A 27,490-nucleotide genomic window follows, 5' to 3' on the forward strand; every position below is an offset into this window, starting at 1 on the left:
GGAGTAGAGCATTGGTTTTAAGACCTCGGGCACTAGCATTCATCATGCTGCCAATGAATTTTGGCTCCAGCTGAAGGTAAATTGCTCAACCACTTTGTGCCTCAGTTTCCCTTATCTATATAATGGGGATTGTTGAAGATTAGGTGAGATTGTACAAACATAATAGGAAGCCCTCAGCATAAGTCAGTTACCGTGAACATGTCAAGGGTTTCCCTCAGTAGGCCACTTGGCTTTTCTTTCTAAATATTAGCATAATATAAATGGCATCAGAACGTGAAGGGCAGGAGCCACGTGATCCTTCCACGAAAGCCACTTGTAGGGGCCTTCAGAGAGTTAGTAATAAGGCTGGGAAAGAAAGGCCAGGCGCCCGAGGCCCGCGCGCGATTTCCCGCCGCGCCCGAGTCCCGGGCGGCCTCCGGGGGCGCCCGGGCCTCGGCGGCGGCGGCGGCGCGAGCGGCGCCTCCGGGCCGGTGAATCATCCCGGCAGACACCGAGAGCCGCGGCAGCAGAGAGCAGCGCCGAAAAATGGCTGAAGCGGGCACGGGCTTTCTGGAGCAGCTCAAGTCCTGCATAGTTTGGTCTTGGACTTATCTCTGGACCGTATGGTTCTTCATCGTCCTCTTCCTGGTCTACATCCTGCGGGTGCCCTTGAAAATCAACGACAACTTGAGCACAGGTAAGGCCCGGGCAGCCGGGCCCGCGGCGCTCGCCCTTCCCCCGCCCCGGAAAGTTAGTGCAACTCGCGCGGGGCCGCGACTGGCGGGGGTGGCGGGGCGCGCGCTCGGGGACGCGCCGGCGCCCGCGCACCGGACGCCCGCGGCCAGCAGGCGAGGGCTCGGCGCCTTAGCCTGGGGGCCCGGGCGGCGGGGTCGACTGGACGTGCGAGGGCGGCCGGCGGCCTTCCCGGCCCCGCGGCCCGGTGACCCTGTGGAGGAGGCGCCACGCCGTGAGGCGGCCCGAGCCAGGAGGTTACCGCTCCTCCGCCTGAGGTGCTTGTCGGCGGGCGACTGAGGGTACGGAGGTCGGGAGCGAGGGACTCCCCGCGGACGCCCCCTCGGCTGTCTGCGTGTGAACCCCGAGGGCTCCTCAGAGTTGGACCGTGTCCGTCTCACACGCTGTCTGCCGCCAGTGCCGAACATCCGAAGTGTAGTCGGACGAGGTGTCCCTCCCGACACCCGCGCGACTCCGCGGGTCGCGGGCGCCCCCGTGAGGGTGCTACCCATCAGCGAAGCCCCCCGAAGGAGTCGACCCCGCATTGCCGAGATTTGACACCCCCCCCCCCCCCACGCAGAGTTTCGAGTTGCGGGGATAGCGGCGTCACTCTCTTATAGACGGGAGAGAGATTCTCGAAGGTACCATCAGGGCTATAGATGACGTGTCAGGTTACCAGAGGGAATGTCACAGGGACAAAAGGAGAGACAGGAAATCTGGAATTTATGATGATTTTTAATGATCTCAGCCCTTGTCTCTCTCCTTGTCCCCGTTTGCATAAGGCTTTGGTAACTAGTCATGTTCAGGATCTTAGATAAAGCTCCACATGCTAAGAAGGGAGCCCCGCAGGTCTTGTATCCACGGTTGTAAGTGCCCAAGGTAATTAGAACAGGATCTTAAACTTGCAGCCAGCCAACTGAATCATTAAAAAACAACCACAAAGAAAACAGACACCAGCAGTAACACCCCAGAGACAAATCAAGAACCCAAAGTATATTTTGCAGGAAGGGCTATAGTTCTTGAAGTCTGGAAATACTTGTGGGAATCGTTAGAAAACTCTTTTTCTTTTTTTAAAGTTGACAGTAATTTGGGAAATTCTTTCAGTCTTAACTGAATATATATGCATTCTGCTTAGTGTGTGATTTACATAATCAGAGAGTCAGAGTCTGGAAATGCATTTTCCTGTGTGTTGTTAACTACACTAAAATAATTTTTAGAACACGAGGTAATGTACACATTTTGTTACGTACTTGTGCTTTTAAATGGAAATCTTGATTACTTTAACTTGAACTCATGTTCATATTTATATTTGTTTTGTAATATCCCTTGGGATGTTATTCCTGGGCTGCCCCGTGGAATCTGCGTTGTAGAATCATGTTGCCAAATGGATAGGAGCTGTTCAGCCCTTGGATTCAGTTTTCCTAGTGATAATGGCTTTCTGGCTTTTCATCTATTATGAGTGGCTGCTCATTACAATACTGGCTCCTTGCTTGTGGCAAATATATCTCTAAGATAAGTTCTAGTCCCAAAGTTTTGTTATTTTAAGAAGTTGCTTGAATATATATGGCAATGAAATCTTATATTTGTTGGTAAGTGGTTTGATTCTTTTTCTCCCAAAGAATTCATTTTGAGGCTTAAAAAATGTGAACCTTTCTCATTTAATGCACATTTAAATTTTTTATTTCAGAACACACATTTGTTCAGTTCAGTTATTCAGTCTGTCCAGCTCTTTGCGACCCCATGGACTGCAGCACACCAGGCTTCCCTGTCCATCTTCAACTGCTGGAACCTGATTAAACTCGTGTCTATCAAGTCAGTGATGCCATCCCACCATCTCATCCTCTGTCGTCCCCTTTTCCTCCTGCCTTCAGTCTTTCCGAGCATGAGGGTCTTTGTAATACTTGTAATACTCATTTGTAATACTACATTTTCTTTGTTGTTGTTCAGTCACTAAGTTGAGACCCCATAGACTTTAGCACGCCAGGCTCCTTTGTCCTCCACTATCTCCCAGAGTTGGCTCAATTCATGTCCATCGAGTTGGTGATGCTATCTAATCATCTCATCTCCTACTGCCCCTTCTTCCTTTGCCTTTTTCTTAAAGTAGTTTAAATAATCGTCTGTGAGCGTATTTGTGTGCATGTGCCCATAAGTGCCACAAACCAATGTTTTATACACAACAGGCAAGGAGCAAAATTGGGAAAATGCAAAAATTTTAAGGAATAAAATTGTTAGGTCCTCTCCCAACATTAAATCTTTTTCTCAAACTCCTTTGTTAATTTGTATTAGCATCGTTAACTCACTTAGGCTAATAGAGATAGAGAAAATATGAAGATGAAAAGGCCATCTGCACTGAATCTCATTAGACACATGATGGAACCTGAGACCATTTATCCCAGTGATGCTGGACTTCTGTTTTCATTTGTAGTTTTATGTAGTTTTAGTCATAAAGGAAGGTAAAAGAGAAGCGCACAGAGACTCATCTCTCTCTGCTACTTCTGTGAGAAGGTGAAGGGAGAAGTCCCCTCCTATGTGGAACTTGTCCTCCCAGCGAGATCTAAATGGGTTCTAGAGGGACTCATTTTGCTGTTCCTAGGCCCTGTGGTGTTTGCTTTTCTTGTGATGATGAAGGTATGTGTCCCCGAAGAGGCAGCAGAAGCTAGAGCCGCTTTTAGGAAGCTGTGGGTGGCCTAGGCCTCCTTCCTTAGGCAAGCTGACACCACTGGTTGATTTGTAGATATTGAAAAATCCTTGTATCCGTGGGATAAATTCCACTTGATCATGGTGTGTGATCCTTTTAATGCATTGTTGGATTCAGTTTGTTAGTATTTTGTTGAGGATTTTTGTGTCTATATTCATCTGTGATATTGGCCTGTAATTTCCTTTTTTTGTGATATTTTTGTATGGTTTTGGTGTCAGGGTGATGTTGGTCATAGAATGAGTTTGGAAGTGTTCCTTACTCTGCAGTTATTTTGGAAGAGTTTGAGGAGAACAGGTGTTAACTCTTCTCTAAATGTTTGATTGAATTCACCTGTGAAGTCATGTGGTTCTGACTTTTGTTTGGAGTTTTAAAATTTAAATCGTACAATGAAAAATGAATTTTAGGAAAGACAAAGGAGAAAACAAACATATTAGGAACACAGTGGTTAGCTTTGAAATTCATTTGTGACGTTCTGCCTTGAGTTGGATAGAAGAATGTTAAAGTAGTTCTATGATTTATTGAAAGTATAATGAACTTTTAATAAGATTTTTGAAAACCCTAAATTATATTGTTACCTGTCAGTTTTCAAGTGAATTAATTATCCTAAAGCAATGCTTTTCCGAAAGGGCAGAACATTAATTGTAGTTAGGAGCAGTCATGCAGTCCGTTATTCGAGAAAAAGCAATAGCATAGATTAATGTTTAAAAAATAGCCCTGTAACTTGCTATATATTGTGGTGGTGACAGCACATTCTCATCTTCCCTTGTTCTGAGGTTTTTAGATGCTGAATTTGAAACACTTTGCACCTTTCTTAAATGTATATCTTTCGACATTTTTGTACCAAGAAGCTTAAGTGATTTTCCAGTTCTTTTTCTGTTTCCTGGAAAACAAGTTTTCAAAGATCTTTTAAATTCTATTGTATTCCTTGACTCAGACGTTTAAGCGTCTGTCTACAGTATGGGAGACCCGGGTTCGATCCCTGGGTTGGGAAGTTCCCTGGAGAAGGAAATGGCAGTCCACTCCAGTACTCTTGCCTGGAAAATCCCATGGACAGAGGAGCCTGGTAGGCTACAGTCCATGGGGTCGCAAAGAGTTGGACATGACTGAGCGATCTTCACCGTATTCCCTTTGGAAAGCAAATATAATAGTCTAACCTAAGTTTGATTGTTTTTGTCATAGAACTCTTTTTTGGTGTTAAGATGATAAATACAGATGCAAAACTCTTACATTACTGAGTAGAAATATACATAGCTTTAGGCGCAGTTCAGATTTAAATATTTTCGTATTGGAAATAGTTGCTCTAAACTTAATTAACACTCTGGATTTCTTATCATGAGGGCCTTGTTGTAGTTAACTTAGGTTTTTTGCCCCTGATGTACCTGTTGTCTAAAATGTTTTTTCCCACCTGTAGATCCCATCCATGTTTCAAGGACTAGCTTGAATGCTGCCTTCTGATTCTCTCAACTGAATGTGATACTTCCTCCAGTTTTCACTGTACATTATCTGAGAGGCATTTGGAAAGTTTTTACCTTGTATTAATTATGGTTGTGTATGTTTCATATATTTTGTTGGCCAAATATTTCTTTCAGGTTTTTCCATAAGGTATTATAATAATACCCAAACAAACTTTTTGGCCAATCCAATATGTTTCAGTGTTTGTATAAATGTGTCTCTCTTTCCATATACATACTAGACTGCTAGACTCTGGTTCTTCATTTTCCACTGTACTTCTTGCACGTAGTGGTTCCTTACTATTCACCTCCTGAATCAGTCTCCAAGCTGTGGTGTACTCAGTGAGTTGGGATTAGAACAATGGAATTGATCAAACACATTACTGGCTATGTACCTTACTTAAGTTTTCAGCTTTAGATAGAAGTCAGAAACTGTCACAAAAATTTAAGAAATTCCATGGTGAGTCATACGTATCTAATCCATGGTGGTCCAATTTATGAACACATAAAAGGACAATTTTATGGTTGTCAGCTTTGAGTTGAGGATAGATCCCAGACATCTGAGTTGCCTTTACTTTTGGAGACATTTCTCTCAGTCGTAATGAAGCAATCTGAATGATGCTTTTCTGTTTTTTTTTTTTTTTAGACTCTTAGTTTCTGTATATGTTTAATGATAGCTTTGGAGAAGGAAATGGCAACCCACTCCAGTACTCTTGCCTGGAAAATTCCGTGGATGGAGGAGACTGGTAGTAGGCTTCAGTCCATGGGGTCGCAGAGCCAGACGCTACTGAGCGACTTTACTTTTATTCCTTAAGATCCTTTCTAGCTCCAGAACTCTGCTTCAGTGCCTTGGGATAATTTTCATCGAGTGCAGAGTCTATAACCAAGCAAATACACGGACTTGAAAGAAAGAGTTAGTCACTCAGTCGTGTCCAACTCTTTTTGATCCATGGATTGTAGCCTGCCAGGCTCCTCTGTCCATGGGATTCTCCAGGCAAGAATACTGGAGTGGGTAGCCATTCCCTTCTTCAGGGGATCTTCCCGACCCAGAGATTGAACCTGGGTCTCCTGTATTGCTGGAGAAGACAATGGCAACCCACCCCAGTACTCTTGCCCTGAAAATCCCATGGCAGAGGAGCCTGGTAGGCTGAAGTCCATGGGGTTGCTGAGGGTCAGACATGACTGAGCACTTCACTTTCTCTTTTCACTTTCATGCATTGGAGAAGGAAATGGCAACCCACTCCAGTGTTCTTGCCTGGAGAATCCCAGGGACGGGGGAGCCTGTTGGGCTGCTGTCTGTGGGGTCACACTGTGTTGGACACAACTGAAGCAGCTTAGCAGCCACAGCAGCTCCTGTGTTGCAGGCAGATTCTTTACCATTTGAGCCACCAGGGAATTCTAATTCTTAGTAAATACAAGTCCAGCTTATATGTGGCTTCCTTCAGTGGCTTTCCATTTCACTTAAAATCAAAATATGTTATCCTGGCTTACAAAATCTGATGACATGACCCCTTCCTACCCCTCCTGTCTGAACTTTGCCACTTTCTTCAGGTCACTGTCTTCATTCTTAAACTTGCTTTGCTTGTTCTTGCCTTGTGGCCTTTGCACTAGCTGTGTCCTCAATCTGTAATGTTTTCCCACTTGATTTTTATGCAGTCATGTTTATACTATTCACACCTTTGCTTAAATTCACTTCTTTTCAGAGGTTTTCCCTGATGATCCAATCCACAGTGACCAGTCACTATAAATGTCACCAGATTTGGGTTCTCTGTATATTACTTAGCCCTGTTTGCAGTAGTTCTTGTTTATTGCATTCTCATAGTTTTCCTCCATGTGATTGTAAACTCCGTGAGAATAGGGACCTCATTCGTTGTTATGATTTGTCTGCCTTCTCGTGGGTCCTCAGGATCTTGAACAGTGAGTGTTTGGACCTAACATATGCTTAGTATGTATTTGCTGAATGGATGAAAATCAATGTCAGTTGGTTGTGGTGACTCAGAAGTAACACTGTCCTTTAGGAAATGATTTTGGAATATATGTGGTAATTTCTTATAAGATTTAGAATTGTGTTTACTGACTCTAAATTATAAAGATTACCTTGAAATATTTATGAAGTTCCAAAATTTTAATTCATTTTGATCCATTTTCTTAGGGGAAGAGTTTAAAGAAGGTTATTCTGGTCCATATTGTAAAGTATGGCTGTGATGCGCAGCATACAGAACTTCCTTGACTAGGCATCAAACCTGTGCCCACTGCAGTGGGAGCACAGAGTCTTAACCACTGGACCACCAGTGAAGACCTATTGTAGAGTAAATCTATACAAAGAATGTTAGGAGTCCAAAAATTGACTGCTTTGGAAGCCAATTTGTGTAACATAACTTGAAACTTCAAACAAAGGAATTTGCTGAGCTAAATGCCTCATATTATCTCTAAGGATGGAACTTGGGGTTCTACCTACATGGAAAAAATACTTGTCTGTATGGAAGGATAGAGTAATGGAAGAAATATTTGATTGGGGCACTCTTAAGAACAATATTGTCAGGGATTATGAAACTTCATAGAAACATAATTTGAAGTGATTAGAAATAATTAAGCATAATTAATTTAGTTCATATATTTGCATATTTCCCTTCTCTAACCATAGAAAACATTTCTAAGTTTATATGAGAAGCCAGCGTGAACATAGTGTTAGCATTACAGAAATTTGCCTTATTGCCAATTTTACTGAAATACTTTTTTCTCCATGAAGTATTGTATATCTGAAAGAGAGATATCAGCTCTGATAAGATGAAAGGAACTTTGGATTTAGAAGATTTGAGTTCAAATTCTAGGTTGCCAATTGTTGGGAAACTTGGACAAATTACTTTGTAAGACTCTTTCCTCATTTGTAATATGAGAACAGAATAGTGAATAATCTCTATTTCATAGTTTTATTTTGAGCTCTAAATGAGGTCTTTAGCATTGAGCCTTGAGCATAGCACATAAGAATATTAGCAGCCATATATCATGTACCTGGTCCCAGTCCATTTCATTGACTGAACTGTGTTCATTCATTGTTAATTCATTCATCCACTGGTTTGTTTATTCATTCACTTTGAACAGCAGATGCCTGTAAAATTGAAGTTATATTATTCTTGTTATTATTTGGACACAGTCTTATGTCAGTTATACTTCTCCTAGCTTCTGCAATTATTTTGTGTGCTGAACAATGAAAATCCTCTAATATACTGCCTTATTCATTTGTGCTTCTAGATATATTTTGTTTCCTATGATTAAGAATGGTGCATGGTAGGAGTCACATCTTAAAAATAAGATTGAAAATCTGCTGAGTGAAACTAGGAAGGGGTGAGGAGCCAACCTTTATTGAGTCCTTACATGAGCCAGGTTCTGTGCTGCTTGCTTTGTTATGGGTTGTTACACTCCCTGGGCTAGACAACGAGTCTGGCTATATCCCATATAAATAGCTATATAGTTGATATTCTCTTTGTAACTGTGAAATGAAAAATGTTCAAACAGAACAAGTATTGCTATAATACTAGTTGTCCTGTTAAAGGAAGCAACACAGATGAACCCGTTAAAAAATGTATTTTGATGGGAAAGCAGCTTTATGAATGAGGATGAGAACTTGGTGGAAACTTTCGAAAGGGACTGTTTGTGGACTATACTCAGAAGAGCTTGAGAAAAGGGACCATGAGTTTTTCACCTTTATCTTTCCACCATGTGGTCATTGCTCATGGTGATACATGGAAAGATGAACGCATAAATGACTCTGGGTGTTCTAAGGCTTTCCAAGATCCATGGCACCAGTGGTCCTTTTCTTAGTTCATTTTACCACCTCAGGTTTTCTTTATCTTGGTTCACGGGCATATTGCTAATACTCAGCACTCAAGACTGATTTGTTATTTGGCTCACAGATGAAACTCAGAGATAGAAGGATTCTTATGAGGTAACTGGAGCAAGGGTTTGAAGACAAGGGAGGGAAAAGAGTGTTCTTGTGTATTCAGAAGAGGTGAATGCCTGAAGTGGAAGTAATGGAAAAATTCAGAGCAGGAGTACACTAAAGCAAAGAAGGGTTACTATGGTATAAGTCTGGTTAGGATAGCTTGGTGATTGTCTAGATGTGGGGCTGGAATGGGATTGACAAAAAGTGTGTACCTGGCCAAATGTCACAAGTTAAGTTGTGTTTATTCTTTTTAAATACACTGCAATTGGCACAACCCTGGGCATTCTATGAGTGTTTGTGTGGCTTAGATAGCTGCATTTGGCTTTCCATCTTGGTGCAGAATGGGAAGGCAACTTCATATGAGATGGTAAAATGCATGAGAAAGTGCTTTGTAGACTGTAAACTAATGTCCAAGGCATTAATAGTAGGTTGTTTCTTTAGAAGTTTCTATTCTCTAGGCTTTGTCTCTCACAGTGAAATAACAGGTTAAGATATATAGTTGGATCTCTCTTATCCTGGATATTCTTTCTGCTGCTGCTGCTAAGTCGCTTCAGTCATGTCCGACTCTATGCGACCCCACAGATGGCAGCCCACCAGGCTCCCCCGTCCCTGGGATTCTCTAGGCAAGAGTACCAGAGTGGGTTGCCATTTCCTCCTCCAGTGCATAAAAGTGAAAGTGAAGTCGCTCAGTCTAGAGAATAATAAATTAGACATTTTTCCAAAGAGGAAATGCAGGTGGCCAACAGGCACATGAAAAGATGCTCAACATCACTAATCATCAGGAAAACGCGAGTGAAAGCCACAATAAGGTATCATCTCACACCTGTCAGAATGGCTGTCATCAGAAAGAACATAAATAAAAAATGTTGGTGAGGAGATGGAGAAAAGGGAACCCTTCTGCATTGTTGGTAGGAATGTTAAGTTGGTGCAGCCCTTGTGGAAAACAGTATGGAGGCTTCTCAAAAAATTAAAAGTAGAACCACCATATGACCCAGCAGTTCCACTTCTGGGTCTGTCCATGTGCACCTGTGGCTGATTTGTGTCAGTGTAAGGCAAAAACTACCACAATATTGTAAAGTAATTAGCCTCCAATTTAAATAGATAAACAAAAATTTTAAAAGATAATGTACCCCAATATTCATAGCAGCATTATTTACAATTGCTAAGATATGGAAGCAACCTAAGTGTCTATCAACAGATGAATGGATAAAGAGAAGTGGTATATATATATATACAATATAATATTACTCAGCCATACAATGAATGAAATTTTGCCATTTGCAACAGCGTGGGTGGACTTGGAAGGTAATATGCTAAGTGAAATAAGTCAGAGAAGAAATACATTGTATTATATCACTTATATGTGGAACGTAAAAAATACAGCAAACTAGTGATTATAATAAAAAAGAAGCAGGCTCATACAGAGAACAAACTAGTGGTTACCAGAGGGAAGGGGGAAGGGGTAACATAAGGAGAGAGTGGGAGGCACAAGTCTTTGGGTGTCAGATAGGCTCAAGGATGTATCACTTAACAGTGGGGATGTAGCCAATATTTTGTAATAAATGTAAATGGAAAGAAACCTTTTAAAATTGAATTATAAATAATTTAAAATATAAAGTGGAAGCATGCCAAAGAATTGCACTAAGCAGAATAATGAATTATTATTGGATTGTTTATAGCCACACTATTGAATATCTGTTTGTTGATAACAGGAAATAATATCTACCAACCTCCTTATTGTATTTGAGATGTCATTGTAAAGTTATCTATAAAGGGTTTTGAGTTTCCTGGTAGAGAGGGAATATATAATAAAATTCAGTTTTTGTTGCAGTGGAGCAGGGCAGTTGCTCATGTGTTATAGTTAGTAGTCATTCAACTATGGTAAGCTTTCCTGAACTATCTGCTGTGCTAAAATAAGAAGCTGACAGGGTCATTTAGCTCTAGCAGTACATCATATTAGCTATGGCTGGGGCCAGAGAGTCATTGTTTAATTGTAGCTACCAGATCTCTCAGCAAAATAAGGCACAATTTATCTGTGGGAATATTTGTTTTCCCTCTAAATTTTGAGAAATTGAAGGTGTTCTAGTAACAAATATACTTCATGTAGAACTCTAAGTTGGTTCCATAAGCTGACTTCCAAATCTAATAAAGGATCTTGGTTAAGTGTTAGTCTTTCTGAAATTTTGAGGAAGCCTATAGATAACTTTAAAGGAATCTTTAGGTCAGTGAGTAAGGACTTTTTTTCTTTTCAATAAGAAAGCTTAATTTAAAATAGCAAAAACAGTTGACAGACTCTGAGGCAGAAAAGTCTTTAAAAAAAGAAGTGGCTTTTTTAAAAATAAGCAATTTGAATCTGAATCTACATATGATCTAGAATTGGGCTTTTGTTTTGTTTCGAAGTCTGCTGTAATACCATTCTAAAATGCTATTTTATTTTGTTGTTTAGTTGCTAAGTCGTGTACGTCTCTTTTGTGACCTCATGAACTATAGCACACCAAACTTCTGTCTATGGGATTTCCCAGGCAAGAATACTGTAGTGGGTTGCCATTTCCTTTTCCAGCTATTTTATTAGCAGTAGGTAATAGTAGAATGCTTACAGTTCTTCCCTCTGTTAAGCTTTTCCAATTTCTAGTCTCCTTCTCTTGGAAATGAGAATGAAATTTACTTCCTTACCAAATTGATCTTTTCATTTATTCAATAGATGCTGTTTAATGGGCATTATTAGTAGAACTTAAAAAATGATGCTCTTGGGGTGTTTTGCAATTTATTACACCCACTTGACTCAGTTGGTGACATACATTTAAATTTCCTGTAGTGTCACATAGTAAGGACTGGTGCGATCTAGTTTGTACTTTTCCCCTGAACATTGCTATAAGGGAAAGAGAAATACTGTCCTCTACCATTGACTTGTTTTATTTAAAATAAAGCAAATTATACTTTTCTCAGTTCAGACTCAGAGTACTTGACATTATGGTTTAGAGAAAAACCATAGCTCTTTAGCAAAACCATAGCTCTTTGGCTCTTTTAGCAATGAGAATGTTTTTTATTGCACCCTTACATTTGAGAGATGAAGTATGAGAAGTTAAATCACAGTTTTTAAATATTAGAAACTTGATTCTCAATTGTTTTTTCTCCAAACTGAAAGTTTTATATGCATTATCATTCAGTAAAAGCCTGAAATGCAAAGAAAAAAGAATCATATAGCAAATCTAATCAATTGAAGAGAGTCATTATCTTAAGAATAATTCATTTTCTTTCTTTCACATAATTTGAACAATCAGTTTTTTCAAGGGAAAGTACATTAATGAGGACAACATAACATCAATTAAGTCTGAACAAATATATGCAGATATAAATTAGTTTTAGCTATAAAAGTATTCCTAAAAATGGTTTTTACACCAACAGTTAAAAAATTTTTTTTATTGTTTGCTTACAGAAAATGCAGCAATTTTTGGTAGATTTTAAAAACAAAGAAACTATAATTCTTTAAAATAATTACTTTTAGTTTTAACCATGAGAATATATGTGATGGAAAAGAGGAATTCAAATATTTAAAAAATATAAGATAAGGAACATGTTACTCTTAGGGCTAGTGAGGATTGAAATTCAAAGCTTGTGTGAAAACTGACCAACTGCTAAGAAAAAATAAAGATTTGTTTCGTCTAAAGAGAAATTTTACATGATATTAATAATATTAGTAAGTACAGTGATTGCAGGCTGGGACTAGCTGGGGAATGGAGTTGTAGTAGTGGTCACAGCAAGGGCTTTTCTCTACCATGTCTTGAGCATTAATGACCATCTATTGTCTCATGTCTAGCTCACTTTATAGTGAACAAACATGAGCTAGAAGTAAAATATAAAATGCTTTTTAATGTATATAATTCTGTTTGTAACACCTGCAAAAACCAAAGAAGGTATAAAAATATTTTGACATTAAGACAGTATTTTATTAATACATTACCTGCTTTTGTTATAATCATTTATTATTTGGATAAAATGTTATATTTCATTAAAAATATGCTATTGATATGTGAATGCTCTTGATACTTGGCTTACAGAAATCTCTTTTTAGCACTTGCCTAGAAAATCCCATGGATGGAGGAGCCTGGTAGGCTGCAGTCCATGGGGTCACTACGAGTTGGACTCGACTGAGTGACTTCACTTTCACTTTTCACTTTCACACAATGGAGAAGGCAATGGCAACCCATTCCAGTGTTCTTGCCTGGAGAATCCCAGGGACGGCAGAGCCTGGTGGGCTGCTGTCTTTGGGGGTCACACAGAGTTGGACATGACTGAAGCGACTTAGCAGCAGCAGTAGCAGTAGCAGCTAGACTGTGTTAGTCCTTTTAAGTTGCTTTTGTTTTAAATAGTTTAGTTATAGTTCACATGTACTCCTAGGCAGGAAGTCCATTTGTCTTTGTGAAATGATATTATTTCCACTTTGGATTTTAGATGAAAACTGCTCTCTCCCAGTCTTGGCACATTGCTTTCACCTCTTTTCTTGGAGGCACTAGAGAAGTTAACTATTGTTTGCAACACAGCGTTGTATGCCCACATTTAACCTGTCCTAGTTTTCTTACCTTAGGATGTAGCAGATTATCCAAAATGAGATGATAAAATTCTCAAATTAATGAGAAATTAATGTAGCATATATTACTATTAGAAATAAGATGAGTGTTGGTAAATCAAACCACCTATGATGTGATAAACTGTTGCAAAATATCAAGGGATTCACTTTGCTACTTATAGGTTAGCTTGCTCCTGATTACAAAGTAACTTAAATCTAAATGTTTCAGGTTATACTTGCCTACAAATGTCAGACTGAGGATATGTTAGAATGAATAAGTAGTAACAATTCTGAGGCCGCAGGGTCCACCAGGGCCCCTGTGCCCCCTCATGACTGCTGTTAATGCCCACTCCTGCCCATGAGTGCTCCAGGCAGATGCTATGTTACCTGGTGTTCAGGACTACTGTCCCTTCTTCCCTTCTCACTGGTACCCATTGTTGAGGACATTAAAGAGTGGCCTTGATCAGGCAGCCTGTGTGTATGTATATATACAGTAGTTTGCATTTGCTAATTCCCAACTCCCAGCTCACCGCTTCCCCACTCCCCGATTCCTGATGGTTTGTTCTCTATGTCTGGGAGTCTGTTTCTTTTTCATAGATAAGTTCATTTGTGACATATCATTTTTAACCAAAGTCTATACTTCACATACTTACATTTCCTTAGTTTTTACCAAATGTTCCTGTACTGTGTTCCAGGATCCCATCCAGTATACCACACTGCAGTGTTGTCAGGTCTCCTTAGACTCTTTGGCTGTGACAATGTTTCATGCTTTTGTTTTGATAATCTTGATAGTTTTGAGAGGCATTGGTTAGGAATTTTGTAGGCTGTCCCCCAACTGGGATATGTCAGCTATGTGTCTCATGATTTTTCTGGGATCATGGGTTTGCGGAGGGAGAACCACAGAAGTAAAGTGCCACTTTCTTCACATATCAAGGATACATGATATTAATTTATCACCGTGAATGTTAACCTTTCTCACCTGGCTGAGGTGGTTCAGTGTTTCTTGAGTTCTACACTGTGAAGTGACTCCCTTCTCTCCTTCAAATACCGTACTCTTAAAACGGAAGTCACTTTGCCCAGCCCATACTTCTGCAGTGAAGAGTTTTGCCTTCCCTTGTGAAAACACACAGAGACCACCTAAAAGAGAACAAGTAAAGGCTGTTTATTCAGGGCTTTCCAGTTGGTGCTCATGGTAAAGAACCTGCCTGCCAATAGAGGAGATGTAAGAGACACAGGTTTGACCCCTGGGTCAGGAAGATCCCCTAGAGGAGGGCATGGCAACCCATTCCAGCATTCTTGCCTGGAGAATCCCACGGACAGAGGAGCCTTGGTGGGCGACAGTCCTTGGGGTGGCAGAGTTGGATATGACTGAAGCAAGTTAGCACATAGGCTGTGTATTGCAAATTACTCCTTTGAAAATGTGACTGGTATTACAAAATATGCTGATGTTGTGAGTTTCAATCAATGGATTTCTGGGGCATTTCTCTGGTAAGACGGCTTATTGTCACCGCTCCCTCTGAGACAGTGCTTACAGGTGGGCTCCACTCAGGTGAAATGGGTGGGGAGGAAGAAAGGTACGCACAGAATTTCTGCCTGGTACCTCTAATCCCATTTATGCCAGATCAGACAGATTAGTTCCAGAATGGTGGTGTTTTTAGAGAACACCACCAACAATAACAAAAATGAGTGGAAAAGAATTTCATTCTGTAGTGTCATTCTTAATGGAGATACAGTTCATAATCCCAGCACATTTCTGCTGTCCCCTTTGGCTGCTGTGCCTCATATTTCACCCCCTCCTTTGTTCTCTCTCCTGTTCCTAGTCAGTCAGGCCTTTTACCTTCCTTACTCTCTTCAGCCTCAGTATTTTATTGCAGAGATGAACTCTTCAGTAAGCCTTTTCTCTCCTTCTCCCCTCTCAGGTCCCATCTTGTCTCTTAGATCTAGTGCTTCTGTGCCCCTTTCTACTCTGCATCACAGAAAGCCTGGGGACTGTGGACTAGGAGAGGCTTTTGGATCGTGAGGCCGGTGGAGTGAGTAGCTGAGTAGAGTATCGGACTGGATTCTCTTTGGCAGGCTGTGGACAGGGGGAGGACACAGGCCGCCGTTAGTGCCTTTGTACTGTCACGCAGGAAGGGAAGGCCGGTTTGGGGCTCTAGGGTGTCCAGTTCTTCCTTTTGCCCTAGCATCCCCTAGCTAGGAGCTAGGGGTTTTAGAAAGAACATGGAAAGGAGGCGAGGCCTTCAAAGAGATAGCCATTGAGGCACTCCTGGTTTCTCTGCAACTGAAAAGTCTTAGTATTGCCAAACCAGGTCTGTTCTACAATAGTCTGTGGACTGTGTTTCTTCTTTGCTGCAGGAATAGCACATTCTTCTTCTTCTTTTTTTTTTTTTGACTGCACCATGCAGCATTGGGATCTTAATTCCCTGACCAGGAATTGAACTTGTGCTCCCAGTGGTAGAAGCACTGGACCGCTAGGGAAATCCTCAGCATAGCACATTCTTATGTGACTTGATGCTCAAATGTTCAGGTCTTTTCTGTGCAATTCTTTCACTTTTCAGTGTGACTTTTAGAAATCCCATGGCTTTGTTTTCGGGCATCCCTAACCCAGCCCCCCCTTCCTCCACCCATATCCCACTCTTTAAATACCTTTGGATAGTTGTCATCACTGCAGCAAAACCAGGGCCAATGTGCCTGCCTAGCTTGGTCCTAGAGGGCTGATTTTAATCTGGGTTGTAGCTGACTGGGGCACTAAATCCTGAATGGTAATGAGATCTTAATCTCGAGGCCACAATTTCAGCCCACAATGGGGTGGCAGTGCCAGAACTCTCTTTGACAGGCTAGTGGTTGGTGACTTGCTACATTCTTCAGCATCACTTACGTTAGGTAAGCAGGGAAAGGTTAATTTTTGGTGCCAAGAGCTTAGCTGAGTCATTCCTTGGTCCCTTCTGGCCATCTTCACATCCTTTGGTAAGATAGGTATGCTTACCGGCCACTGGCCATCTTGAAAGAGAGGAACAGTAGGTCAGGAAGGCTGGGCCACTGTACGTGGAACAACACATTTTTTGCCAGGGAGGGGAAAGGCTGCTCCCTGATCTGTAGGTGTGAGCTTTTCTGATGTCTTCACATCTGCTTTTTCTTGGAGGCTCAGCTTCCGCAGGGGCTAGTGAGGATGAATCCCAGTTCAGATGTCTTAGAATCCAACATCTTCAAAGGCATCAGAGGAGACCAGAGATAGAATGGACCAATTAGCTAGACTAGATCCTAGACTGGACTTCCCTGGTGGCTCAGATGGAAAAGCGACTGCCTACAATGCGGGAGACCCGGGTTCGATCCCTGGGTTGGGAAGATGTTGTGTAGGATTTTGAGTGGGGGAAGTTAAATACTTTGAAATATATTATGTGTATAATTATTGCTGGCAAAGATAAGGGCACTGTCTTTTTATGTATTTATTTGTGGCTGTGTCTTTGCTGTGCGGGCTTTGCTCTAGTTGCAGTGAGTGGGGCTACTCTGCAGTTGCAGTGCACAGCCTTTTTATTGTGGTGGCCTCTCTTGTTGTGGAGCATGGGCTCAAGGGTGTTTGGACTTCAGTAGTTGTGGTTCCTGGGCTCTAGAACATAGACTCAGGAGTTGTGGTGCATAGACTTAGTTTCTCCAAGGCATGTGGGATCTTCCTGAACCAGGGATCAAACTGGTGTCTCCTGCATTGACAGGTGGATTCATTGCCACTGAGCCCCAAGGGAAGGCCCAAGGGTACTATCTTCATGAAGGTCTCAGCAGGAAACATATCATATACTCATATTGTTAATCGAGAAGAATTTAATAAATTTGTGGGCAGGAAAATAATAAAGGAAAATTTATCAATAATGAGAGAGAGGGCATTGCTTTGGAGCTGGCAGCAGCGGGAAGCCATTGCTATCTGCAGGTCTACAGGAAGTAGCAGATCCTGGGACCTGGAGAGGTGGCTGTACAGAAGGCTGAGGTCTTTCTAGAGAGCAGGGGCCACTCTGTCACTCTGAGGTGAAGCTGTATATTGGGAAGCAGGAAGGAATGTCCTCCCCCTCTCCCCTGCCCACCCTCTTCGTCCCTTGTTGGGGTCTCCCATTAGATGAATCAACTATAAGGCAGGGGGTAGGGTACAGAAGGTGGGAAGTAGAAGATGGGCAGATGGCAAATGTCTGACATAAGGTACTTTGCTCTACCTCCTTGGACCATTTTTTAAAAAGGGTTTCTTTTTCCTAACGAGGCATTTCTCAAGATTCTCTTTTTAGTCATCTTCTCTTCTTATGCTGTGCCCTTCAGTAATCTCATGTACATGAAACTCAAATGTCTTATTTCTTTTTGGACCCTGTCTCAGCTTCTAGGTTTGCATTTTGAGTGGCCTGTTGGATATTTTCATTGACATATAGATCACTAGCTTTGTTCTCTTCCTCGCAGCAGAGCTCAGTTTCTCTTTCTCACTTTCAAGACTCATAATTATCTTTATCTATTAATATTCTTTCCTTTTCATGTGTTTAGTTGACAATTACTGTCAAGTTTTAGTGCCTCATGAATGCTCTTCAGTTCCTACTCCTTTCTTTATTTCAGCCTTTATAATCTTATTACGATAATCTCCCAACTGATCTTCCTGCATCTAATCTCTCCTAATCTATCCTGCATACTGGGATTTTGCTTTCAAATCCTTTAATGTCTTTCTGTTGTCTACTTGGACTGTGAAGAAAGCTGAGCACCGAAGAATTGATGCTTTTGAACTGTGGTGTTGGAGAAGACTCTTGAGAGTCCCTTGGACTGCAGGGAGATCCAACCAGTCCAATCTGAAGGAAATCAGCCCTGGGATTTCTTTGGAAGGAATGATGCTAAAGCTGAAACTCCAGTACTTTGGCCACCTCATGCAAAGAGTTGACTCATTGGAAAAGACTCTGATGTTGGGAGGGATTGGGGGCAGGAGGAGAAGGGGACAACAGAGGATGAGATGGCTGGATGGCATCACTGACTCGATGGACGTGAGTCTGAGTGAACTCCGGGAGTTGGTGATGGACAGGGAGGCCTGGCGTGCTGTGATTCATGGGGTTGCAAAGAGTCGGACACGACTGAGTGACTGAACTGAACTATGTAAATAAAATGGAGACACCTAAACCTAATATTCTAGGACTTCTTCTATTAACCCCAGTGAACCTTTCTGGTTTGATACTCACTTCTATCCTTCATATTACATGCTCCACTCAAAATATACTTCATGGATCATCATCATTTTCATTATGCTCATTTATTAATTACATAAAAAATTCCTCACTTTTTTTTTCATCATGAAGACCAGATGACACCTGTAAGTTTACCTGATTCTAAATAGTTCCCCAAATCACCAATTCTGAGTGCCTCCTGAAACCTATATATCCCATTGGCTGTTTAACCTCCTCTCCCTGTGTTTCCTGAGGACCGTGATTCTTCCTTTCAGAGTCTTACTCCTACTCATGGTACATCCAGGCCTGTCAGGCCCTAAACTCTGGGGGCCTTCAGTCCTCTCCCCAACAGTGCATATTCCTTTAGAAGCTGAGCCCTTCTATTTGATGTTCACAAGGCACAACTGACAGTCAATATGATTCACTAGCACTCCTGATTCACTTTTTTTTAATTAAAATTTTAATTTTAAAAAAGTCTCATTTACAGAGAAGTTGAAAGTCAGTACAATTTTTTTTTCTTCCACAATCACTAGAGAGGGCATTGATGATGTGATTCCCTACATTTTTCTTAGTATTCCCTACAAACAAGGGTGTTCTCTTTCATAGCAAAACCATCTAAATAGATCCTTCTAATTAATCAATTTAATCAGAAATTGGCACAGTACTGCTGTCTAGTTCTCAGGCCCTATTCGAGTCTCACCAGTGGTTCCAATAATGTGCTTTATAGCAGAATGATCATTTGCAATTGCATTTTATTGCTGTGTCTCTTTAGGCTTCTTTAGTCTTAAACAGTTCCTCAGTTTTTTCTTGACTATCGGGACCTGGATCCTTTCGATGAATACATGCTGGTTATTTGGTAGAATGCACTTCAATCTGGGTTTGCCCAAATTGATTAAGTAAATTCAGGTTGTGTGTGTACCTTGACCAGAATTTCACAGTAGCAACACTGTTTTTTTTTCACTTTGTTCTGTCTGGTAGCTCATGATTTTTATTTGCCCTCTTACCAATGATGCTCATTTTGGTAATTTGAATCCTTGTGTCTGCAAGGATTTGCTACTGTAAGGTTATTCTTACTTCTTTTGTAGTTAGTAAGTATTTTGTGGAGAAGAGGTTTAAAAGTATATAAATTCCTCCTCAGACTTTCAGTGTATTCATTTAGTTCCTCATGACAGTATAGACTCCTGGTTTCATGTGTTATTCAGTGGGTTATAGTTTGTAATTATCACTATTATTATTTTGATACTCAAACTGTGAGCCCCTTCAAGCTGTTCTGTATCCTTTTGACATGTCCTTGTCATTCCTTGAGAACTTGATTATTTTCTAAGATGTTCCAGTCTCAACTTGTACTTTACCTACTCTAGCCTTGGAATCAGCAGTTTCTCTAAGAATCCCCTTTTCCTTTTAGTGGAGAAAAATGTTTACAAGCCAAGATCTGGGCCCAAGGTGTGCTTATTGCTGCTGGGGTTTTACTGCTCCCAGTCCTCTCAGATGATAGAGCAGGGGAATATATGTATATATGCATATAGAGAGATAGGCACATTTACATGTGTATTTCTTTATATCTGTTTATTCCGTATCTCTCTCATGAGTTCACATCAGTACCTCTTTCTCATCCCTACAGGGTTCATTTAAGTTTTCTTTCTTTCTGTATTTTTTTCTTCACCGATAGTGAGGAACCGGAGTCCCAGTATCCTCAATATACTTACTGTTTGCTCAGTATATCTGTATGTACTTGCATCTCTCAACATTCCTTCTCACCTTCCTCTGGCTCTGACATACTTAGTTCTGAAACTGCATGCTGAACAGTCCTCCGAGGCCCAGCTCGTCTTGTTTGGATTTTAATCCCCAATCCCTCTACATTCCTCCCCACCCTTCCCAGGACAGTGTGTTCCTCTCACTATTCAGCTCTGAGCCCATATTTGGGGCCACTCCCTGTTCTGATGCCTGGGCTCTGACACCCTGAGTGGAGGTGCTCCCATGGATGGATGCTCTCCTCACCCTGCTCTGGGCCACCCGTCATTGTGTGTTGCCACCCCAGCAGAGAGGCCTCCTTGCTTTGCACCCCCTATGAGTTTTGCTGTTGTTTTTCAGTGGCTCAGTTGTGTCCAACTCTTTGCAACTCCATGGACTGCAGGACACCAGGCTTCCCTGTCCTTCACTATCTCCTGGAGTTTGTTCAAACTTATGTCTGTTGAGTCGATGATGCATCCAGCCATCTCATCCTCTGTCACTCCTTTCTCCTCCTGCCTTCTGTCTTTCTCAGCATCAGGTTCTTTTCCCATGAGTCGGCTCTTCCCATCAGGTAGCTGAAGTATTGCAGCTTGTTTCAGCATCAGTCCTTCCAATGAATATTCAGGGTTGATTTCCTTTAGTATTTGATTGACTGATTTGATCTCTTTGCTGTCCAAGGGACTCTCAAGAGTCTTATTCAGCACCAGAGTTCAAAAGCATCAGTTATTCGGTGCTCAGCCTTCTTTATGGTCCAACTCTCACATCTATACATAACTACTGGAAAAACCATAGCTTTGAGTATATGGATCTTTGTTGGCAAAAGTGATGTCTCTGCTTTTTAATATGATGTCTAGGTTTGTCATAGCTTTTCTTCCCAGGAGCAAATGTCTTTTAATTTTGTGGCTACAGTCACTATCTGCAGTGATTTTGCAGTGGCAGAAAATATAATCTGCCACTGTTCCCTGTGAGTTTAGGATGAAATTATTTAGGAAGAGAAAGAGAAGAGGTACAGTCACCTTTAAGATTATCTCCCCCCTTCTTCTTTCATTTTTATTTTTCAAACAATTCAAATAATCTGTTAATCAATTATGGCAGACCTGGCATTTCAGTAGACCTGGTTCCAAAGTTTTATCCTCTTCTGTCAAGCACCATCATCTATTTTTTATATCTTTTCAGTTTTTAAAATGGAATTGATCTAAATCTGTGAACATGTAAGGCCCTGGAAAACTGAACTTTTTTGCAAAGGATATGTCTGCTGGAAAGCAGAAATTTGAATTCAAACCCCAGTTTGTACATATTCATGTGTGTGAAAGAGAAAGGGGAAAGGAGAGACGAGAGAAGAGAGAAGAAAGAAGAACATTTGAAAGTTGTGATGAATAACATATGAAAGCCTCTCTTGTGAAGGATCCAGTTTATGCAAGAAAAAACAAAATTCTGAGAAACTCCTCCTTTTTGCCCCAAACTAGGTTATGGATTAAGTAGCCTCTCCAACTGTGCCAAAAGGACCCACTGGTCTGTCACTTTCTCTTCTAGACTATGAATTTTTCAAGGTCAGGACTGTAGGCTCTTTGAGAGCAGGTCATATCTGCCTAGAAACTTTTGTGTCCCCAGCGCTGTGCTCTGCTGCGTGGGAGGCATTCTGTTAATATTAGTTTGTAACACTTGTTTTCGTTAGGCCTGACACCAAAGTCCATGAGCTTTCCACTATACTTCACTGTGTTCAGGACTAAGATGGGCTTTGTCCTCTTTGAGATAGCAGTCTGATTAATCTCAAAGACTGAGGGATTATGTATCATCCTATAGCATGTCTCTCTTTTCTATGTTGGAGTCAGTTACATGTGGCCTAAACTAGTGCTCAGTGAGTTTGTATGAAGTGAAGTGAAGTCGCACAGTCGTGCCCAACTCTTTGCAACCCCATGGATAGTAGCCTGCATCAGGCTCCTCCATCCATGGGATTTTCAAGGCAAGAGTACTGGAGTGGGTTGCCATTTCCTTCTCCAGGGTCTTTCCAACCCAGGTCTATCACATTGTAAACAGACACTTTACTGTCTGAGCCACTAGGGAAGTCCAAGAGTTTGTATACACTTCATCTATTGTATTACTTTAATTTTCCTCCCAAGGATCCAGTTACAGTTAGAGGAGCAGTGGATGGGAAGGTGACTTCATCACTTCTGTCTGTAGGACTTAAGAAGTTCTGTAATATATGAGGTTCAGCTTCCTCATTTGCACAGGGGAGACTTTAATAACTTCCTTACTGGGCTGTTGTGGGGATTAAATGAGATGTAACATATGTAAATATGCCCAGCACATTGCAGAGTGGGGGCTCAACACAGGTGTTAGTTTCCTTCCTTCCACTTCAGATTGAAGAAGGTCATTCAAGAGTGTTAAAACAGCTGAACCTGGACTGTCTGACCATTTAGTTTTAATCTTTGTTCTTAAAACTGGTACTACTCTTGATTTAAGAGCCACATGGTTATTAAACATTTTAACAAAACTGGGTCCTAAGCAGCGAATGTCTAAGATTTAGATTTTGGGTAGTAATTTCATTTAGATCTGTGCATGCATGATCAGTTGTGTCCATCTTTTTGTGACCTCCTGGACTGTAGCCTGCTGGGCTCCTCTGTCCATGGAATTTTCCAAGCAAGAATACTGGTTGGGTTATCATTTCATCCTTTAGGGGATTTTCTCTACCCAGGGATCGAAGCTACATCTCCTGCATTGACAGGCAGATTCTTAACCACTGTGCCACCTGGGAAGCTACTCTTTAGATCTACTGTCAATGATCTCTTTATCTGGAGTAATTCTTTTTGCCACTAGATGGTGCTTGTCCATACATTTGTGAGGCTTTCCTATATAAAGTTATTTTATTTGGGGGAAAAGACATCTTGTTACTTTTGAGGCTTGTGTATGTGATATTGATACTCATGTTCAACCTGTTGATTAAATATTTTAAAGTTACACTAGAGGTTGGGGCAAAAATTACTGAGAACTTAAAAGTTCCTTTAGAGCATTCTATTTGTTTATATAATTCCCAAATTTAAACATATGACATTTATTAAACAAAGAGATGAGAGGAATTAGGTGAGTAAATATGTTATTCTTATTTTTGAGATGTACATAAACTTTGACCTAGGCTAATTCATGAATTAGTTATAAATATCAAAGTAATAAGCACTTTGTAGGCCTATGTATAATTCTCTTGATTTTTCATTATGATCAGAAAGACTGAGGAAACAGTTCATCCTCAGATGTATTAGTAGCAGATAATTAGCATCATATTCAGCTCAGAATACTTGTCATTTGAAGGATGGTGATTGTTTTACAAATGTGAAGCATTTTCTGTATTGCTTTGTGATAAAATTCAACAAACATTTATCAAGCCTGCCTCTCATGGGGATATAGAAATGAGGAGATCCATGGCTCTTTCCTCTCATGAAGTCATGAATAATTAATTATGTTTGGCTGAGGTTAGCTGCTTTAATAGAGATTATGTGGGATCAGAGGTAGGGATTATCAGAATTTGTGGTATAGGACTTTTTTAGATGAACTGCAGGTGGAATCCTGTTAGAGATTTCCTATTCATTGTGTTTTCCATGGATAACTGGATATAACCAGTTTGGGAATAAATATTTACATCAGTGAAAGATAATGTTAACTTTTAGAATTTCTCAGGTAATGTAGAGAACAGTTCTGGGCGTGTATGGTTAGAGTCTGTTATAATTGAAAGTGGGAGAACTTTGCTTTTTCATCGTACCTGTACACAGAGTGGAGTAGAGAGGACAGAGTTTGGCGACAGATTGGGAGTTGGTGGTGGTAGAGCCAAGTCAGTGAACTGAGAGCTGGTGATTATACCCAGTAAGGGGTTTTCGTTGCAGGCAGCAGAAGCACCCTGACCAATTTAAGGGAAAGTGAAAATGTTCATAATCTAATTGAAAGCTGAAGAATTAGATTTCAGAAAGGACAAAATATAGCACATCTCCAGGGATCTACGTATCAGGAACTAATGGATAGTTATCTTATATGCCACTGTTCAATGAATGCACATCAGCTACTTCAGTTTTTTGGTTTTGTTTTAAAAAAATACTGCTAAATATCAGATTGCTTGGAGAGATTATCCATGTAGCCATTGCACTTGGCACCAAATGAAATGGGGAAGGCTAGTTTGAGTGGAAGGAGGAGCAGGTTTGGGGGGAAGACTCATTTGGAATGTGTTAACTTGTATTCAGACATTCAAATGGGAGATATAAGGTAGGGAGTTGGATATTTGAGTCTGAAGATAGAGATTTCGGACACAGTTTATAGGTAGTATTTAAAGCCATGACGTTAGATTAGATTGTTGAAAGAATGAATACAGAGCAGAGAAAAAGCTCTATTCCTGGAGCTTTTCAGTTCTCCGAGATTGGAAAGAAAATGAGGAACCAGCAAAGGTGATCAAGAAGAATGTTTAAGGTCTTCTCTTGCAGCTGGGCCTTTTACTGAGAGTTCATGTGCATGTTTTCATCCACCGACCCCTTTTAAATAGTCCACATTCCCTCATCTCTAACCTCCTAGCCACCAGTGTTTAGTATTACTCCTTTCAAGTCCTTGATCATCCAGCAGGGCATTAGTCAGTGTCCAAAAATTTATGTAGATTCTGAGCCTCAGCCTTCTCTTCTTAGAGGTGTGTTATTTGAAGTTCTGTCTGACCAAAGCATCTCTCTTCTTCCTTATCCTCAAAGTCACTCCAAAGAAGGACTATAAATTGTGATTGAGTGCTAGTGGGTGATGTAGAGCCGTCTAAATGGGCTTAGTGTTTTTTGTCTGTATGCATCTTAGTGGTTCTGGGGAAGTCCCCCTGAAGCCAGGACATGGTTGAGGGAAGAAAACCATGGGCAGAAGTGCCTCACTGGGCCCATGCATTCTCCTCAGACCTTTGGGCTTGCTGTAGCATCACTGTCCTGGCTGCTCAAGACTGTAGCAAGAAAACTGCTCCAACTTGGATTTTCTATGCCTCGTCTCATATTCTTGTTCCTGAAAACTGGCCCCTGCTTTGGTTCTTGACTCTTCACCACCCCGTTAAATTTTGTATGCATTATTTCCCATAAGATTGCTCTTGGCACTCTATTCTGCAGATTCATTACTGACCTTACTCCTTATTCAGACAGACCTCACAGGAAGCCAGTCACCCAGGGGCTTCTCTTGTTCCCACATCTGGAGTCACTTTCTATCTAGTACTGGGACTCACCCATCATGACCACACTCCTCTTTTCTTATTTTCCAAAATTCCAGAGCTAGTCCTGTTACTAAACATTATCCCTTTGCTGCCTTAGGAGTATTGGCTATTTAGCCCTTGTTCTGACCTTAAAAATTCAAAGTTCTTGAGGCATTTTTACAATTCTTTAAAAGGATTCATAAGTACTTTCCTGAATCAGCTCATTTCTTAACTTCATTGCTTGCTTTGATAAATCTAATAGAGTGTTTATTTGGGTATATTTGGGGTGATGATGGTGGGAAGATTAGATTGCAAGTTTGCCCACTTGAATGAAATTGAGTATTTATTGATATTTTAAAAAATAATACTAGAGAATATTTTCTCTTCTACTTTCATTAAATTGGTTCATTTGAGGCCCATATTTTAGCTATTCACAGCAATTAATTTTTTACTATGTTTTTTCTCAGTCTTTCAGCATATTTCCATGTACAGATTTCATGGTTAAATTTATTTTAATTTTTTTTTGTAAAGCAACTTGATCCCTCTGGACAAATGTATTTATTCTAATACTATTATCAGTGCTAGAGGGCAGACTTTAAAAAATGAGAATTTTCAATTTTTGTCTTTTGTTGGTCATTTTAAAGTATTTTTGGTATACTTTATAGATCACAGTTTTTTCCTCTCATACACTGTTAGAATCCAATGATCATTTTACTCACTAGTCTCAATTATTTGAATAGCTATGATCACAGAGATTTTCAAAATCAAGAAATGAGGAAATTTGTTTTTATTGTCTTTGTTTCTTCCATTTGTCTTTTAAAAGAAGTGATTTTGTTGTTTTTGTCACTGTTTTTTTTCTGTTAGAAATTTTCTCTTCACATATCTGGTAATATGTGGCTGATAGAAAGCTTTGTGTGTGTGTGTGTGTGTGGTAATATGTGGCTGATAGAAAGCTGTGTGTGTGTGTGTATCTGGTAATATGTGGCTGATAGAAAGCTGTGTGGGTGTGTGTATGTATATCTGGTAATATGTGGCTGATAGAAAGCTGTGTGTGTATGTGTGTGTGTGTGTGTGTGTGATGTTTTCAGGAGTGGGGAAATTGGTGATTGTTTAACATTGACTTCACTGTAAAAGTCAGTCAGTAAGTGAAATGAGTAATTTCTCCTTTTATTTTCTTTCATCTCCAGTTTGGACAACTTTCTTTCTGGTCTGGGTTTTTAACTTTGACTTTTGTTTAGCATGCTAGCAGTGTTTGTGCTTAAGAATCCCTTATTTTCTAAGGAGTCAGACTTGTTTTGTCTTGTTGTGTTCACATATGAGGAAAAAAGTTTAAAAATAAAATAAAATTAAAAATAAAAAAATAAAAAAAAATTAAAAAATTACAATTATCTAGGTTGTTGTAATTGCACTAAAATAAGGAAGGAAGGTAGAAAATAGGTGGATAGTTTTCTCTATGTCCCATAAATTGCAGTTTATAAGCACAGGTTGAACTATGTGTTCTAAGTACAGTCCCTTAGCTGCATGGTTCACACCCTCACTTTTTGAGGTTTCTATTCAAATATCACCTTTTCAGTTCAGTCTTCCTTGACCCTTGAAAATGGTAAATCCCTTACTTTACCTGTCTACATACCCATTCTACTTTCTGCCTCTATGAATTGACTACTTGAAGAACCTAATATTAAGGGAATCATACAATATTTGTCCCTTTGTGACTGGTTTATTTCACTTAGCATAATATCTTCAAGGTTCTAAATTTTCTTTGAAGCAAACAGATATGAGGATGTTCAGCAATCCTACTCCTGGGCATATATCCAGAAAAGATGAAAACTCTAGCTTGAAAAAATACATGCACCCCAATGTTTATAACAGCACTTTTGCAATAGCCAAGATATAGAAGCAGCTCAAGTCCATCAACAGATGAATAGATAAAGAAGGTGTGGTGTGTGTATATATATATACATACACACATAATGAAGTATTACTCAGCCATAAAAAAGAATGAAGTATTGTCATTTGCAACA

The 27,490-nt window shown here is 40.4% G+C and overlaps 1 protein-coding gene across 6 annotated transcripts in view; it reads left to right on the forward strand.

Annotated features, from left to right (window-relative positions):
* The first annotated feature begins 423 nt into the window (after positions 1-423).
* ST7 (suppression of tumorigenicity 7) overlaps positions 424-27,490 on the forward strand; it is a 267,772-nt gene continuing 240,705 nt past the window's right edge. For 2 of the 6 annotated variants that reach the window (XM_027539603.1, XM_027539608.1), the window contains exon 1: positions 424-676. In XM_027539603.1, coding sequence (XP_027395404.1) covers positions 526-676 — 151 coding nt within the window. In that variant the 5' untranslated portion in view covers positions 424-525. The remainder of the gene's footprint in view (positions 677-27,490) is intronic. The other 4 variants (XM_027539609.1, XM_027539600.1, XM_027539602.1 and 1 more) reach the window with 4 other exon arrangements.

The sequence above is a fragment of the Bos indicus x Bos taurus genome, chromosome 4, assembly GCF_003369695.1.
Source record: "Bos indicus x Bos taurus breed Angus x Brahman F1 hybrid chromosome 4, Bos_hybrid_MaternalHap_v2.0, whole genome shotgun sequence".
Taxonomy (NCBI): Eukaryota; Metazoa; Chordata; class Mammalia; order Artiodactyla; family Bovidae; genus Bos; species Bos indicus x Bos taurus.